The 14,097-nt window shown below is 45.3% G+C and overlaps 1 protein-coding gene across 2 annotated transcripts in view; it reads left to right on the top strand.

Moving 5' to 3' along the window:
* The window catches only part of LOC119181214 (tyrosine-protein kinase SYK), a 381,065-nt gene extending 369,837 nt beyond the window's left edge, over positions 1-11,228 (top strand). For both annotated transcript variants that reach the window (XM_075882940.1, XM_075882939.1), the window contains exons 17-18: positions 4,943-5,055; positions 10,895-11,228. In XM_075882940.1, coding sequence (XP_075739055.1) covers positions 4,943-5,055; positions 10,895-10,964 — 183 coding nt within the window. In that variant the 3' untranslated portion in view covers positions 10,965-11,228. The remainder of the gene's footprint in view (positions 1-4,942; positions 5,056-10,894) is intronic.
* The last annotated feature ends 2,869 nt before the right edge of the window (positions 11,229-14,097 follow it).

Here is a 14,097-nt window from a genome sequence, read left to right as displayed (position 1 = left end):
GATAGCTGCACTGACAACGGAAAGTTTTTCACACCACTAATTCATGCACTGTACAGACACCGCGATCAGTCGAGCGCGTTATTCTGTGGGTGCATTCCGCCACGTAGCCGACGCAGTACCCGGCCACTGTGCTTGTGTTCCGCGTGAAACTCGCCGACGTCAGAATTCTGCGACCATTGTGACTTTGAGCACGGTTCAAGTGGCACTTGAACGCGGTTGCTCTAACGTGTAGATTACAATGCTGGGGACGAGTATAACAAGCGGAATACAAAAGGTGTTTTATTACGCACATGCACGTTGTTACTGTACACATATACCGAACAAGAAACTACGTATGTGCACATGAGGCCCATTTACATTGACCCGACGAGGGCGAGTTGAGTCTAAATAAACAGGTTTTCTGGACTCGCCCTCCCCATGTATAAGCGGACGCGTCGGGGCGGAGAGTCGTCGCGGCGAGTCCCGTCAACCCGGAGACAGGGGGTAGGTTCACCGAACTCGCCGCGCTCAGAAAGGGCATGTATAACCGGTCGCGCTGAGTTGACGGCTCGTGACCTCTCCCGCCCGTCGCAGTCTCCGCTTCCCCTGTCCCCATCACTCTGACGTTGCTCTTTCTCTGTCGGCCGGTACGCGCGCGCTAGGCACGATGACATCCTCGCGGGCTCCACGCACCATGTGGACAGATGTCCACATGGAGCGTGGAGCCACGCACCATGTGCGTGCACGCACCATGTGCACCCATGAATCAAATTATTTAAATCAGAAACTTCCCAAAAATCAAGAAACCTTTACATAAGCCTAAAGGCAACAGCGTGGGAGAGCCAAAAAAAACTTAAATTGAGAAATTCAAATAAGGTTTCACAAATTGGAGCCTCAACCGTAGAAGGCGAAAATTGCCTCAAAGTTTTTTTTTGCTTGAAATAGCCTAAAGCGTAAATTTGTTGCACCATTCAGACGAAACTATATTTGAAATTTTTTATTTGCATACAAAATTGAAATCACAACTTTGACACACTGGAAGACAACATTTAAAAAGAAAAAAGCGTCAACTTTTAGTTCTAACAACAGGAGCCATAGAAATATAGCGTCAGCTTGAAGGGACCAGGGAATATACAGCACCACAGGGGAAAAATGACATTACAAGTTTCAGCAATAAATACAATTAGACACACTCAGGAACTGCAGTTTAAAATTCACAAAGGAAAGGATGGCTACAATGAAAGTACATTTACATAGCAAAAAACTTCATAAATATTAAAAGTAAGGGTATTGGCAATATAAAGTAATCAAAAACCATGTAGCTCGAAACAAGCATACGCCAACTGTACGCAGGCATTATCCACTTTAAACAGTTCACACTATAACAGTGCTGAAACAAACAAATTGCTTGTCTACAGCTGCCATGTTGCCTTTGTGAGTACAGCCATTGCTGAGGCAAAGAAATTTTTCATGGAAAAAAATATTCTGACACAGTGATGGACGAAGCTTAACAAAAATCCCCAGTGACCAATACCCTGCACTTGAGCAGTCAAAATGCCATTTCTCACAAACCTAAACTAGCTTCTTACATAGCTTTGCGAGCATTGGTACTGTATCGTCATAGTGTCTCCAGTGCAAGGAAATATAAAAAATAGCAAATTACTTTAATTTTTGAGCATAAACGAGGCACAATAGAAATAGAGGTGTAAAATTACGGCAAAATGGTATGCGGCTGTATAAATTTTTACGTAAGCCGATAGAAATTTTACTCAAAAATGTATATTGCATTCCAATTGAAATTACAAGCCCTCAGATCAAAAATTCATCGTTCAAGGATCTCACTGTTCAGTCCAAAAGCCACAGAAATCAGATTAGCCGAACAGGGTGAGCGTATGAGGCAAGAGGAACACGGTGCACTTAATTGTGGCGGAACTGTACACTTTGTTCCAACAACTGATGAGGGTCTTTAGTCATTTTCATTTAAATACTGCTTATTGTTTTCAATTTAAAATTTTCAACGAGGTTCAGGGCGCCGCTTAATTCGTATTAGCGACAAGCCTATTGCAAAAAATTACTCGCGTGTAGGGCTTCAAAGGATCTTCCACAGCATCAGGTAGATAAATGAAAGGCGTTACAAATCATGAATCACGGCGAATTCCTGGAAAGACCAGCCAGGGGTGAACAGGGGACGGTGCGTCAGGCTGCGGATACGCTTGCGGCGAGCGCTGTGCCACAACAGAACCACTGCTGCCATCGCGTTGTGCAGTGTTAGCCAAGACACCAACACAACCATAAAGTACAGCTGGTGCAAACTGAGAAAAAATACCAAGACAGCCATCGCGGTAGCGGAACGACAACTGCGTAAACAACCGCAGCCCACAGCGGCGAGAGCACAGGCTTGGAGGAGCGGAAACCGGTACCGGAAAACGGGCTTTCGGCTCGCCTCGACGCAAAGCGTCGCTGCGATCACCGCTCACCTCAACTCGTCCGTGCGAGTTCATATAAACACGGGCACGTCGAGGTAAGCTGAACCCGCCACTCAACTCAGCCCGCCCCCGTCGCGTCCATGTACACGGGCCTATGGTCCTCATTGCGTCTTGCTGGGTACATCAGTTTCGTCCGTTTTCACAAGCAGCAGCAATGCACAATCATCAAAGAGCTGCAAAGTATTCATCATCGTTCCGCTTCGTCATGGTGCCCTACGTGATTTCGCTGAACACTTCGAATGCATCATCCGCCGCACGACACGTGGATATATGCGCTCGTTCTAGGCACTGTTGAGGCCTCGTGGCGGATAAAAGGTTTTGTAAACGTTGCTAGGAGTATAGTAACTGTCAGAAGAACACCTATAACGTGGCGCAGGACACGGATATTGTCCACGTCGGCTCTACACAAGACCTGCGGAGGCGCACATGCCGCCGCCAGCGACGGTCGCCTACTGCTAGGCCAGCTACACTGTGCAACATGTAACCATAACAACGCCGCCATTGTGCCCAGTGAATATGGCCGCCATGATGTCATTTCTTCCACACTGTGCACGTGGCGCGCCGGCTGGGCATGCCCTCTCCTATCTTTAATTCCTTCATCCGTGGATGGAGCCTGCTGCACGCGTGCCTGCAGGAACTCACCTTTTGTCGCAGTGACATCCGCTGAATCGAGCTGCTCCCCCCCCCCTCCTTTCCTCTGTGCCTATCGTTGTTTTCAACAGCGCTTCTATCAAAGGAGAGAAGTTGTTTGCAAGTTTCATATCCTGCTTTTGTATTTTTTTTGCATTGTGGCGGCACCCACATATATCCGGATAGGGATCACGCCACACATGTTGCTATTTCTTCTTGTTCACTACTCTGAACCGCCCCGCCGCGGTGGTCTAGTGGCTAAGGTACTCGGCTGCTGACCCGCAGGTCGCGGGATCGAATCCCGGCTTCGGCGGCTGCATTTCCGATGGAGGCGGAAATGTTGTAGGCCCGTGTGCTCAGATTTGGGTGCACCCCAAGTGGTCGAAATTCCAGGAGCCCTCCACTACGGCGTCTCTCATAATCATATGGTGGTTTGGGACGTTACACCCCGCATATCAACTATTCTGAACCAGCGCCTCCACAGTTTTCATTCTTTGCATGATCACGTGACAACAAACGCCATCACCTTTTTACTCGAACGCACGCAAAAACAGAGGCCAGCTCCTTCACGAGCCCACAATACCACCGAATGGTTTAGGGCCGGTTCTAGCGTTACCTGCCAAGCCACAACGCACATGCCGGGTCACCTGCCGCACCCATGCGAAAGGTGAAAAAGCACATTTGAAAAAGAAGGCAGTCATCTTCCTCTAAAGACGATAGTATTTCTTTGGGACCTCCGACGCAAAAATTTTGGTCTGTCTATCTGTACGTTTGTCTGTTTGTACACTCCTAACAGTAGCGGATATTACAAACGGCACTAGCCGATACCCTAAACGGCTGACCCCATCCGCAGCACCCACCAATGTTGCTCATGATTAAGTGTTCATATTTGTGCGATTGTCAATTAAAAAGCAATTATTGCGAATCTATGAGGCCCCAAACAACACGTAAATATTCTTTATGTGCGTCTGTTACTAGACAAGGCATACATAATTCTAAGAACCGTAGCCTTTATCACGCTGCGCCAACCATGCAAAGCTTGCACGAAAAGGAAAGTGCTTCCAGCGCTTTGCTAAGACGACACGGTGATGGCACGTACTCATCGCTTTGTGTTCTACACCTTATCACCTCTGAGACGGGCGTGCACGCCCGTCTGAAAGCCGCGCGTATTGTTTTCCAGGAAAACTGCCAGATAGCGCTCATGTCTCACGTGTGACGTGACTTGATGCGCTCGTTCGCCTCCGCTGCACGCTCGAGGCATTCTAACGCAGCGCCTCCGGAATACCATTCACCGACTTTCTTGCGCATAACATCAAATATATGTTTTGTTTGCTCTCTCCACACGCAAGACTATCGTCTTTCGGCGACATTTGTAGATTAATATGCAGATACGGGGTCAATTTTTTCTTCTCAGTACATTTAGATCATCCCCCCTCCCCTTCCCCCCACACCACCACCAGCCCCGATAGCTATCTCCCGTTGACGTAGTTTTGCATTGCCTTCGGCACAGAGGCTTCCCACCCCTCGCGTGGTTATGCGCTGCCTCCAGGATCAGGGCATCCGTGACAAGCGACGATGTCTTGCAATGGCAGCGTCGTGCTATGTGATGTTTCATTGACTTCCCAAATTTTGGTGATCTGCAACATCAAGATTACAGTATAATGGGAAGCCATCAAATGATGGTGTTTTTCCAACCTGATGAGGCAGCCAAAGCTGTCGCCTTAAATATAACAGAAGCATGTGGTGGCTTACTTTATGCGTCTCGGTAAAGCACAAAGCTAAGGCCGATTTTATTGATGCATTGTACGGAATGCGTGAGCGGCGTTTTTTTTTTTTTATTCAAACAGGGTCTGGCGGGCCAGAGCATCCTGGCAATGCTGGAAAGTGGCAAGCGACTGGAGCAGCCTCACGACTGTCCCGACCGAGTTTACCAACTGATGCAATCCTGTTGGCAGTACAAGTGAGTCTGCCATATAAACCTCAAGATTTCGCTACTGATTCTAACTGATGTTTCTGCCAATGTTTTATTACTACACAAATTTGACGCAGCGTACGCCATAATTCGCTGACTGCCTTACTATAGAGAGAGGTTGTCCAGCGCACAATGAAAACGCTGTGAGAAATACGGTTTAGTTGCGTGCGTTATTGAAAAAAAAAACACTACCGAACTCACTGATCGTCTATTAATTCGGAAAGTGTGTATTCCCTCTCTTAAAACTGTGATGTTTTTGCAATTCACCGTACTTTGTGCGGGGTTACCAAAAAAAAAACATCATGAACCAGCACGTGCCCTCCTTGTACTCTTTTGTCGACTTAATCGTATACAGCAAGGAAGGAATTCTAGAAGAAAAAAAAATCACATATACACGGAGTGAATGATGATGAGTAGAATGAAGCTTCGGAGGGTTTTATCGGTAAACCGTGAATCTTCTGTACGTTCGTCTGTCGGTCCGTTTGTCCCATCATTCCGTCCGTCCATGCATTCGTCTCTCCGCCTGTCTGTCTGTCTGTCTGTCTGTCCGTTCGTTCACCTGCCTGTCTTTTTGTCTGTGCGTTCGTTCACCTTCTTGCCTGCCTGTCTGTGTGTCTTTCTGTCCGTCGGTCCGTCTATACGTCCGACCATTCGTCGTCACATTCTGAGTGAGTCATAGAACAAGTGGTCACGAACGAGTTATGAGGGACAGACCCACAGCTTTAGGAGCTTTGCCCTTAAACTTTCTTCGTGAGGCATGATGTGAACCTCCTTACACACCATTCAGAATAGAGCGGCTAGCAGAGCACAATAAAGAGAAGAAAAAATGTCAGAATGGTAGGGAGGTTACCTAGACTAAGCGCAGCTTGCTACCCGCTACGGGGAAAGGCGAATGAAGGAGAAAAAAAGAGAGGAGATACACATTTCGCGCAACATGCACATTGTATACACAGTTCAGGTTTCACAGGCGGTCGCACAGAGATGTTGCCCTCAAGAATTGTAGAAAGACTCGTGTGGCTTTCTGGGCTGAAGTACTTGAAGGCCACGCACCCAAGATCTCCAAAGTAAAGGGTTCATCATCCAGCCGCCTTAAGGCACACTGGAGAGCCTGGCGGTCTTCTTCAAAGTCTGGACACTGGCACAGGGCATGGTCGAGTTTTTACAATATGGCAGTTATCACAGTTGGGGGAGTCAGCCATACCGATGCGATAACCTAATGAAGTGGTGAAGACAAATAGCTGGTAAATGCAATAAAGAAGCGCTATAGAGGAGGACAAATGTTAAGGTGAGGGAAAGGAGCAAAGTAGAGAGTAAAATATATGACACAGAGAGAGAGTGAAACATAAATAACTAACGGCACAAAAAAAGAATACACGAAAGAGAGAAAGATATAAAGAGCAAAAGAAAGACATTGAAAGAGCCAGCAAGAAATAAAAAGATAGACGCGAAGTAATGGAAGAAAGTTAGAAGGACCAAGATAGAGAAAGTTTTAGAGATAGAGGGAACAAAATATGGAAGTAAGAAGGAGGGGAACTTCGCCAGCTCCACTACTACCTCACTTTCAGCAAGACTAGTGTAGACCTGCCCGACTTTTCGTATTTGCTTATGTGCGCAGTGTTTCAGGGGTCCTAGGTCAGCCCCATACATTGACATGATAATCGGGAGGGCAGCACTGCGAAAACTCCCCCCCCCCCTACCCCGTCCGCCTGAAAGTGTACCTTGCGCACGCTTATGCGAGTGGGTACACTGCAATAAGAGCAGCTACTGGGGCTAGCTCATGTTACGTCTTATATCATCGTACTTGTTATCATACAGGGAATGACTGAAAGCAATACAGACATTGATCGTAAACAAACAGTATTTGTTAGTCTACGGTCCCTAGTGTGTTCAGTCCATTTCTATATGAATACCCAAGATGCTCTTTAATGTTGATAAACTATGGTGTCAGGCTGGCAAGAAGAGCATTTTTTTCGAATGCAGCTCTTTATTTATGTCAACTGTCAGCTTATGACATGCCATCTCTCGTTTGGCGTCAAACGGCAGGCGCCGGCAGCTCTACAGAAAGTGAGCAGAAACATTTGTATGAAAGGAAAACGCTTAAGAAAATGACAGTGGGCCCGTTTCCTTTCAAACTCTCCTTGTCACGCGCGATGGGAATATCTGGCTGAGCTGTTCACAGCAGTCTTGAATTTCCACAAAAAAGTCTTATTTCGCCAAGCTTTAGAGATGTTTCATGAGCGCTTTACCGCGAACTGACCTCACGAACTGGTCTTGTCTCTACCATTTGGCCACGATACAACATTCACTGGTATTAACGATACGTACGCTCATCACTAATGTCGCCCCGCCGTGGTAGTCTAGTGGCTTAGGTACTCGGCTGCTTCCCCGCAGGTCGCGGGATCGAATCCCGGCAGCATTTTCGGTGGAGGCGAAGATGCTGTAGGCCCGTGTGCTCAGAGTTGAGTGCACGTTAAAGAACCCCCGGTGGTCGAAATTTCCGCAGCCTTTCGCTACAGCTTCTATCATAATCATATGAAGGTTTGGGGACGTTAAACCATACATATCAATCAATCATCAATCACTGATGTAGCGGTAAAACAGTACAAGCTGCTAACACACATTTTTCTGACAGAAGAGCGCATATTCAGAGTGGCGTGTTAAGCCTTAAAGGGGCCATCGAACACTTTTTAAAGTACCCATGGAATGAATTCACTAAAATAACTCATTGCCCTACGAATTCAGTGCCATCAAAATTTTAAGAATCCGTCCACTACGAGCCGAGTTTCAAAGAATATTAGCACACTGCAGTCGCTTTCTCTCTTCTTTCGTCTTGATGAAAGAGTTGGAAACTAAGCAGGGAGGGATGGTAGGGCAAAGTAAATAAGTCATGCGTGCCTCCTGACCTTAAGCACTTTTCTTTTTTTTTTCCTTTGGATAAGCAGCTTTTGCCTTGTAATCGCGCGCGCACGCGTGGACAAGTCGCAGCTTCCCGCGGCAATCCATGTATCGACCGAGCGAGCCATGCTCAAATCAGCCAATGGCTGATGGATGGTCTTCTATGTGTGATTTTTGAGTGCCTTCTATCATTTCTCGAGAGAAAGGAAAGCAATTTTCAGCTTGATCATTTATTGTGAACTCCAGGCCGTGTGCTGCGCTATAAGATTTAGATCACGTGTTCTCGGTAGCTTCTACTACATGCCGGCAGCATTTTCTGACCATGCTCAAAAAGTGTTGCAGAGCCCCTTTAAGATGCTTAGGTTATGTTAAGTAGATGTACAATGCACGATAGTTCATTAGGGATCATGCAACACCTGAAAAAAGTATACGTTCCTGTTGATAATCCACAAAAAGATTAGCGCTATCATTTTTAAAGCAAGACTTCAAGAAATGCTGACACGAATTTCAAATATTATCGCGTTGGTTCACTAAATAAAAACACGCGTGTTGAGAACATAGAAAAGGCTGTAGGAGGGCTTGGCGATGCAATAAATATATTTTTATACCACTGCCTTAAAAAAACAATTTCGTTTTCGATATCTACAAGGTGACTTCACTGTGACGAATCAGCACAAGTCTGACGCCACGGGAAGACTGCAACCCGGAGCATACTAGCCAATGCTGTCAGTTCCTGGTCAGTTGCACGTTGTTCACGTAAACAATGACGAGTTAACGATTGTCCACAGACTCCGACAGCGTTTTCTGTGATTTAAGCATATGGAGCGCCACTGTCGCAAACCCAGTGTTGACTTCACGGGATAATGTAGATTGCTGGTGAGGCTGGTTTCCAGATGCTTGTCAAAAATCAGAATGAGAGTAAAATATTTTTTAGCGTGTTGTCTGGCTTCAGTGTGCAGAAAGCGTTTACAATGCACGCTGTGGATGCAAATATCCCTCTTCAAGTTAAAGCGAAGCATCTCATGCATTATCCGCCACATTCGCCTCGGTGTGGCTTACACGAGACGTTACACCCACTTGATTGGCTGTAATGACACAAGTCCCAATTGTGGTCACTGTCGGTTGCCGGAAATGCTCGAACATATATTTTGCGACTGTCCAGCATATGCAAGCGAACGTCAGCAACTGATATCTTCGATTGGCCGATACATTAGCCGACCATTAACCGATGAGGTTGTGTTAGGTCCTTGGCCTGACGCCAGCAGCACACAAGTGGTTATACGTGCCGTCATCGCTTTCTTAGAAGCCACTGGACTGGATGCACGTCTGAAGAGTTACCAAGCCTAATAAGAACGTATCATCTCTCTGCCTTACCATCGTCATTCATCACTCTTTCACTCCCCAGTCACCCTTCCCCAGTGTAGAGTAGCAGGCCAGAGCAAACTATAGCTCAGGCTGACCTCTCTACCTTTCTGTAAATAAATTCTTTCTCTCTCTCTCCCTCTTCAAGTGCCTCAAAACCACGTCACCGTGCTCCTTTAACCTGTGACTGTTTTTCGGAAGTCTATAACTCTATACGTTAATCAGTAGAGATGCTGTCGCAATGGATTAAATTCATCTCATTATTTCAGACAACGAAGTTCTCAGTTAGCCGCAGACCAAAATGATGGTCACCGCAATACTCTAACGTATACCCTGAGTGCATTCAGCAGCAAAACAATATCGTTGTACAATCTCGCAGATAACGAACAAGACAAATAAAAGAACAAGGAGCATATTTTACGATGGTAAATGAAGAATAAAAACTCACAAATCAATATTTAAAGCTTTAGGATTATAAAGCTTATTTAGACACACTTTTTCATCTTGCAAAGGGAAGCGGATAATATTCAACATTCTTTAAAAATAGTTTAGGGACGCATGTATCTGAATAATCTCGATGGCCTGTGTACATCTGCTGAGTATTACGGGGGCTAAAAACGAAAAAATAATGGATTCATGGTTGGCCCGCATAAGGTAACTTGATTAATTGTCGAATCTGGATTTATGAGGCACATTACTACTATAGTATATTTAGAGATGTTTAGAAAAATTGATCCTAATTAAATTAAGCCAGTATGCTTGGCTACGAAATTGTCATACGTTAGCTTTGGCTGGGCCTTTTTGTGAAAACCAAATTGTTACACTTACAGCGCGGCTCTAAAAATACAATTTTCAAGTGTCTCATAAACGCTGATCACAACGTTTAATGAACTTTTATATTTGTGCGGCTTTTAATTGAGGAAATACTTGTGCTTAGTCAATATTAGTGTTGCGTAAACGAATTTTTGTAGAAAACAGCATGGACTTATGGCGTCGCACTATGTGCCTTTGTGTTGCCCAGTGTTTGTGTTCCACTTCGTAACAACTTTTCAGCAAAAAAAACATTCGTACGTTTATTAAAACCGTAATTAATCTCTTATTCCTCCTTCCCACCTCAAACTTATTGAGAAGCAAGCGTGTTTCAAGAGCATTTCGGAATCAAGAAGTTGATGCCATTCGTGTAAAGCAACCAAAGACTGACAGTACGAAAGCTGTCGAACGCGACCATGCAAGAATGTCGATACTACAGCGGCCAGAAACTAGCTTGCATAACTCGCTGTCCATAGAAGCGCGAGCCTTTTGTCGCTCGTAGTCGGCTCGCTCCACGCTGGGCAAGCTACGCGTGGCGGCGAACTGTCTCTGTTTGGTAGGCGTAGCTTGGCGTTGCCTGCTCCTGGGTGTTTGCACGGCTAAGGGAGGGTAAACCCGACGTGTGCGCAGCTGGTTATGGCTAGGTTATTGGTGGGTGACGGCGTGAAGAGCTCTTTGTCAATCGGCAGAGTTTTACCTCATGTCTAACGAGCTCCGCTTTTAAAACTACGATCTCAATGCACTCCACGCTTTCTTGCAGGCCTGATGACCGACCCTCGTTCACGGAAATTTGTGCCACGCTTCGAGAGGCGCAAGAAGACTGCACCTGACCGAACGCTGATGACGCGGCCAGCAAAACCAACTGCCCAAGAGGGGCCAGCGCCGACGTCTCAGACGCTGCCATCAACCTGACGTCGTCGGTACAGCCGGTCCTCGAGCCGGGAACACAGTACCGCAAGGCACCGATCTGTGATGTTGTTACCGCACTTTGACACTCAGGAAGGCGCCTCCCACATACGCAACACCATCGACAAATGCTCACGGCACTTCATATTTGCTGCTTCACGTGGCGGCTGGTCATTGCAAGGGGGGGGGGGGGGGAGTGTTTTGTGGAAAACTTTTTTTCGCTTTACGGACAACGTTAGGAGGTGGAAGAAAAACGTTTTGATTTTCCGTGCCACGCCTACAAGACTGCGGGGAATGTAGAGGAGCGTGGAACACATTGCGAAACTTGCCGAGTTCTTCAACCATACCCTTTTTGAATCTCCATTTTGGGATCCTTGAATACTTTGCTAGCTTGACGTTATCAGACTTAGCACGTCACCTTGCTAGCATAAAAACTATATCGTCATCAAGGACCTTTCAAAATGATTTCTGCATAATTTCTGTGATATCTAAGAGCCTTATTTAATTTGGTCATCTCCGAACACTTTTTAACGGAACGAGCAACGAGTTTTTTTTTCTCAAGTACATCCGGTCGAGCGCTTACTGCCCGCTTTTTAAACATTAATAAAATTTAATTTATAGAAGTATAACTTGTACGAAATTAATGGTTCTGGTCCAACTTCATTGGATTGGATAGATATTCTATTGAAGCATACGTTTATATAAAGTAAAAACTAATGCAGGATCCGTATCAATAATGAAAACTAATTAAATGAGTTCATTGATAGAGCAAGTGGTTTACTTATGAAAAGCTGGTACTGCTGCCAAATGTGCCGGTGCTGATCTCAAGTACGCGCTTCTTTATACGTAGCCTCTGACATTCGCTTAAACTGTGCTACGAAAGACATGTTTAATTTCAATATACACGTGAACGCCGACGTGAGAGGCTCGGCTACCAGACAGCGAAGTCAAAGATTAGGGCTGTCTCCTATCTTCTTTTATTGTTTTCCACGTATTTTGTTCGCGAGGGCTTGAACCCGAGCTTGTTGGCATGGCTTCATCATGAGAAACAGCACGGCCACACTGTTTTCGAAAGAGAAAACTTTGCGCTCGCTAACAACATAACCGTTCATTTCGTGTGAACAAATATATAAACTTTCTTGGAAAGGGCAAAAAGAAGAAAATAAAGCAAACTTGTTTTTTTTTTTCATTTTCAAGGAAGCGAATATATTTTGTACACATGAATAAAAGCTCATGTTAGCCAGCGCAAAACCCAGTCTGTCTCTCTAGTATCATGTGTCCATGCCGTTTGTTATTATGAAGCTTATCTTCAAGTATGGGCTGTTGTAGTTGACCTCTGCGCAATAGTTAACATAACAGTGAGCATGCCGCCAAGTCGCTCACCCCTTCCTCTTCCCGGAGTGCGACACACGCGGTCACAGAGTTATCACCGCTGGCATGGTTGAAGAGCTGTGGTCGCCATTACGTGTTCAACTTGCCCAGAACATCATGCGTGAATAGAGCAGAGGAGTGCGCGTGAAAGTCGTGCGTATTTCCCGCCCACCGTCTTACGCATTTGACGGACGCTATTCCGTAAAAGGGAAAAAAATCATCGAGTCACGAAACCGCCCAGTCTGAGCTTACAAAGTCACTGTTACGCACAACGAGGTTCCAACTTCCTCGGTGCACACAGGCCGCCTCGCACCCTGATTGGGATACATCAAGAGCAGTGAAAAGTTAGGATTCATTTCTTTTCATCAGATTTTATGCCCAAGAGCACGACACTAGTGCATAGTTTTCGGTGGAATGTTCAGCTCTAGCAAGCGAAAGCTGCAAACTCACAATGGGCAAACATTCGAAGTTGTTAAAAAGCTGAACCTCCACAACCATGAGGCCTGTCTGATTTTCTTCACATGATTCTCTTTTCGTTCAGTTGGTGTCTTCCTTGTTCGCATTACTGCGCTGCTGTATAATTACGGCATCATTCAGTGTCGCAGTACGGAAAGAATACTTTATCACACACTGGGTACCTTTTAGAATGCTGCCTCCAAAAAAAAGTTGCAGGGCATTTATCAGTAAAGTGAAAAGGTTGGAGGGCTAGGTAAAAAATCGCTACATGTGACTGGTTTTAAGCATCATCGACATAACCTTGTTTATTCTGCTATAGCAGCTTTAAAATGCAGCCGTTTTTAAAATGCAGCCCTTATTTGGTACTCTACGCGTACTTATCAAGCCGTCAAATCGTGCGCAAGAACATTCTACGTCTGATTTGTCCTTGCAGGATGAAATTTCAAGATGTAACATCTTTTCCTATTAAAAGCAGAATCCATGGATGCCACAACTTCGTAAACTCAAAAATTAAGTAACTCCTGCATCACCACGAAAAAGCTCTAAGATGGGGCGTTTTATTAATTCCATTGTCATAGCATAATTGTTCATCCACTATCAGTTAAAGACCAGTCCTGATCTCTAAAAGCTTTTGCGAAATAGAATGAGCAATTTATTCGTGATTCTAATGCACATAGTACGTGCAAGTATTGCGCACAAGTCGTCACACTCCTTCAGCAAGTAGCTCTCTGTTATTTCAAAATGTTTCCTAAGACTTGGGCCCTTTATTTCTAGATATGAGTTCCATTTACCAATGTGTTCACATCCCTGGTTGCTGCCTATATATACGGTTATACGTGACACTTTTTTCTTACATCAAACAACGGCGACATGAAAAAGGTACACAGAAACACCAGGACATACTCAATTTAACCTTGGAAAGTCACTCATGTTAGTGCGCGTTAAACGCAGTGAGAGAGGCACCAATATGCGTGCGTACTGAGAATCAAAGCTACTCCTCCATTTTGTTCTTTCTTGCTTTAACTATGGTCTCTGAAGACAGCAGTCAGTGTATTTACAGTGAACGACGCTTGTTTTTTTTTTTTTGCTGTAATTTTTTTTCTTCGAATTTTTGGCAAGTTTCGCGACAGAGGTGATTCACAGGAGCTTATGCAATCCAAATCATATATGGTTTAGTGCATTTCATGTTGAAATGTCGCATTCAAGGTGTGTCCTACCTAAGCGTGCTTC

This window comes from Rhipicephalus microplus, unplaced genomic scaffold (genome assembly GCF_043290135.1).
Source record: "Rhipicephalus microplus isolate Deutch F79 unplaced genomic scaffold, USDA_Rmic scaffold_14, whole genome shotgun sequence".
Taxonomy (NCBI): domain Eukaryota; kingdom Metazoa; phylum Arthropoda; class Arachnida; order Ixodida; family Ixodidae; genus Rhipicephalus; species Rhipicephalus microplus.
This window is presented reverse-complemented; position numbering and strand designations above follow the sequence as displayed.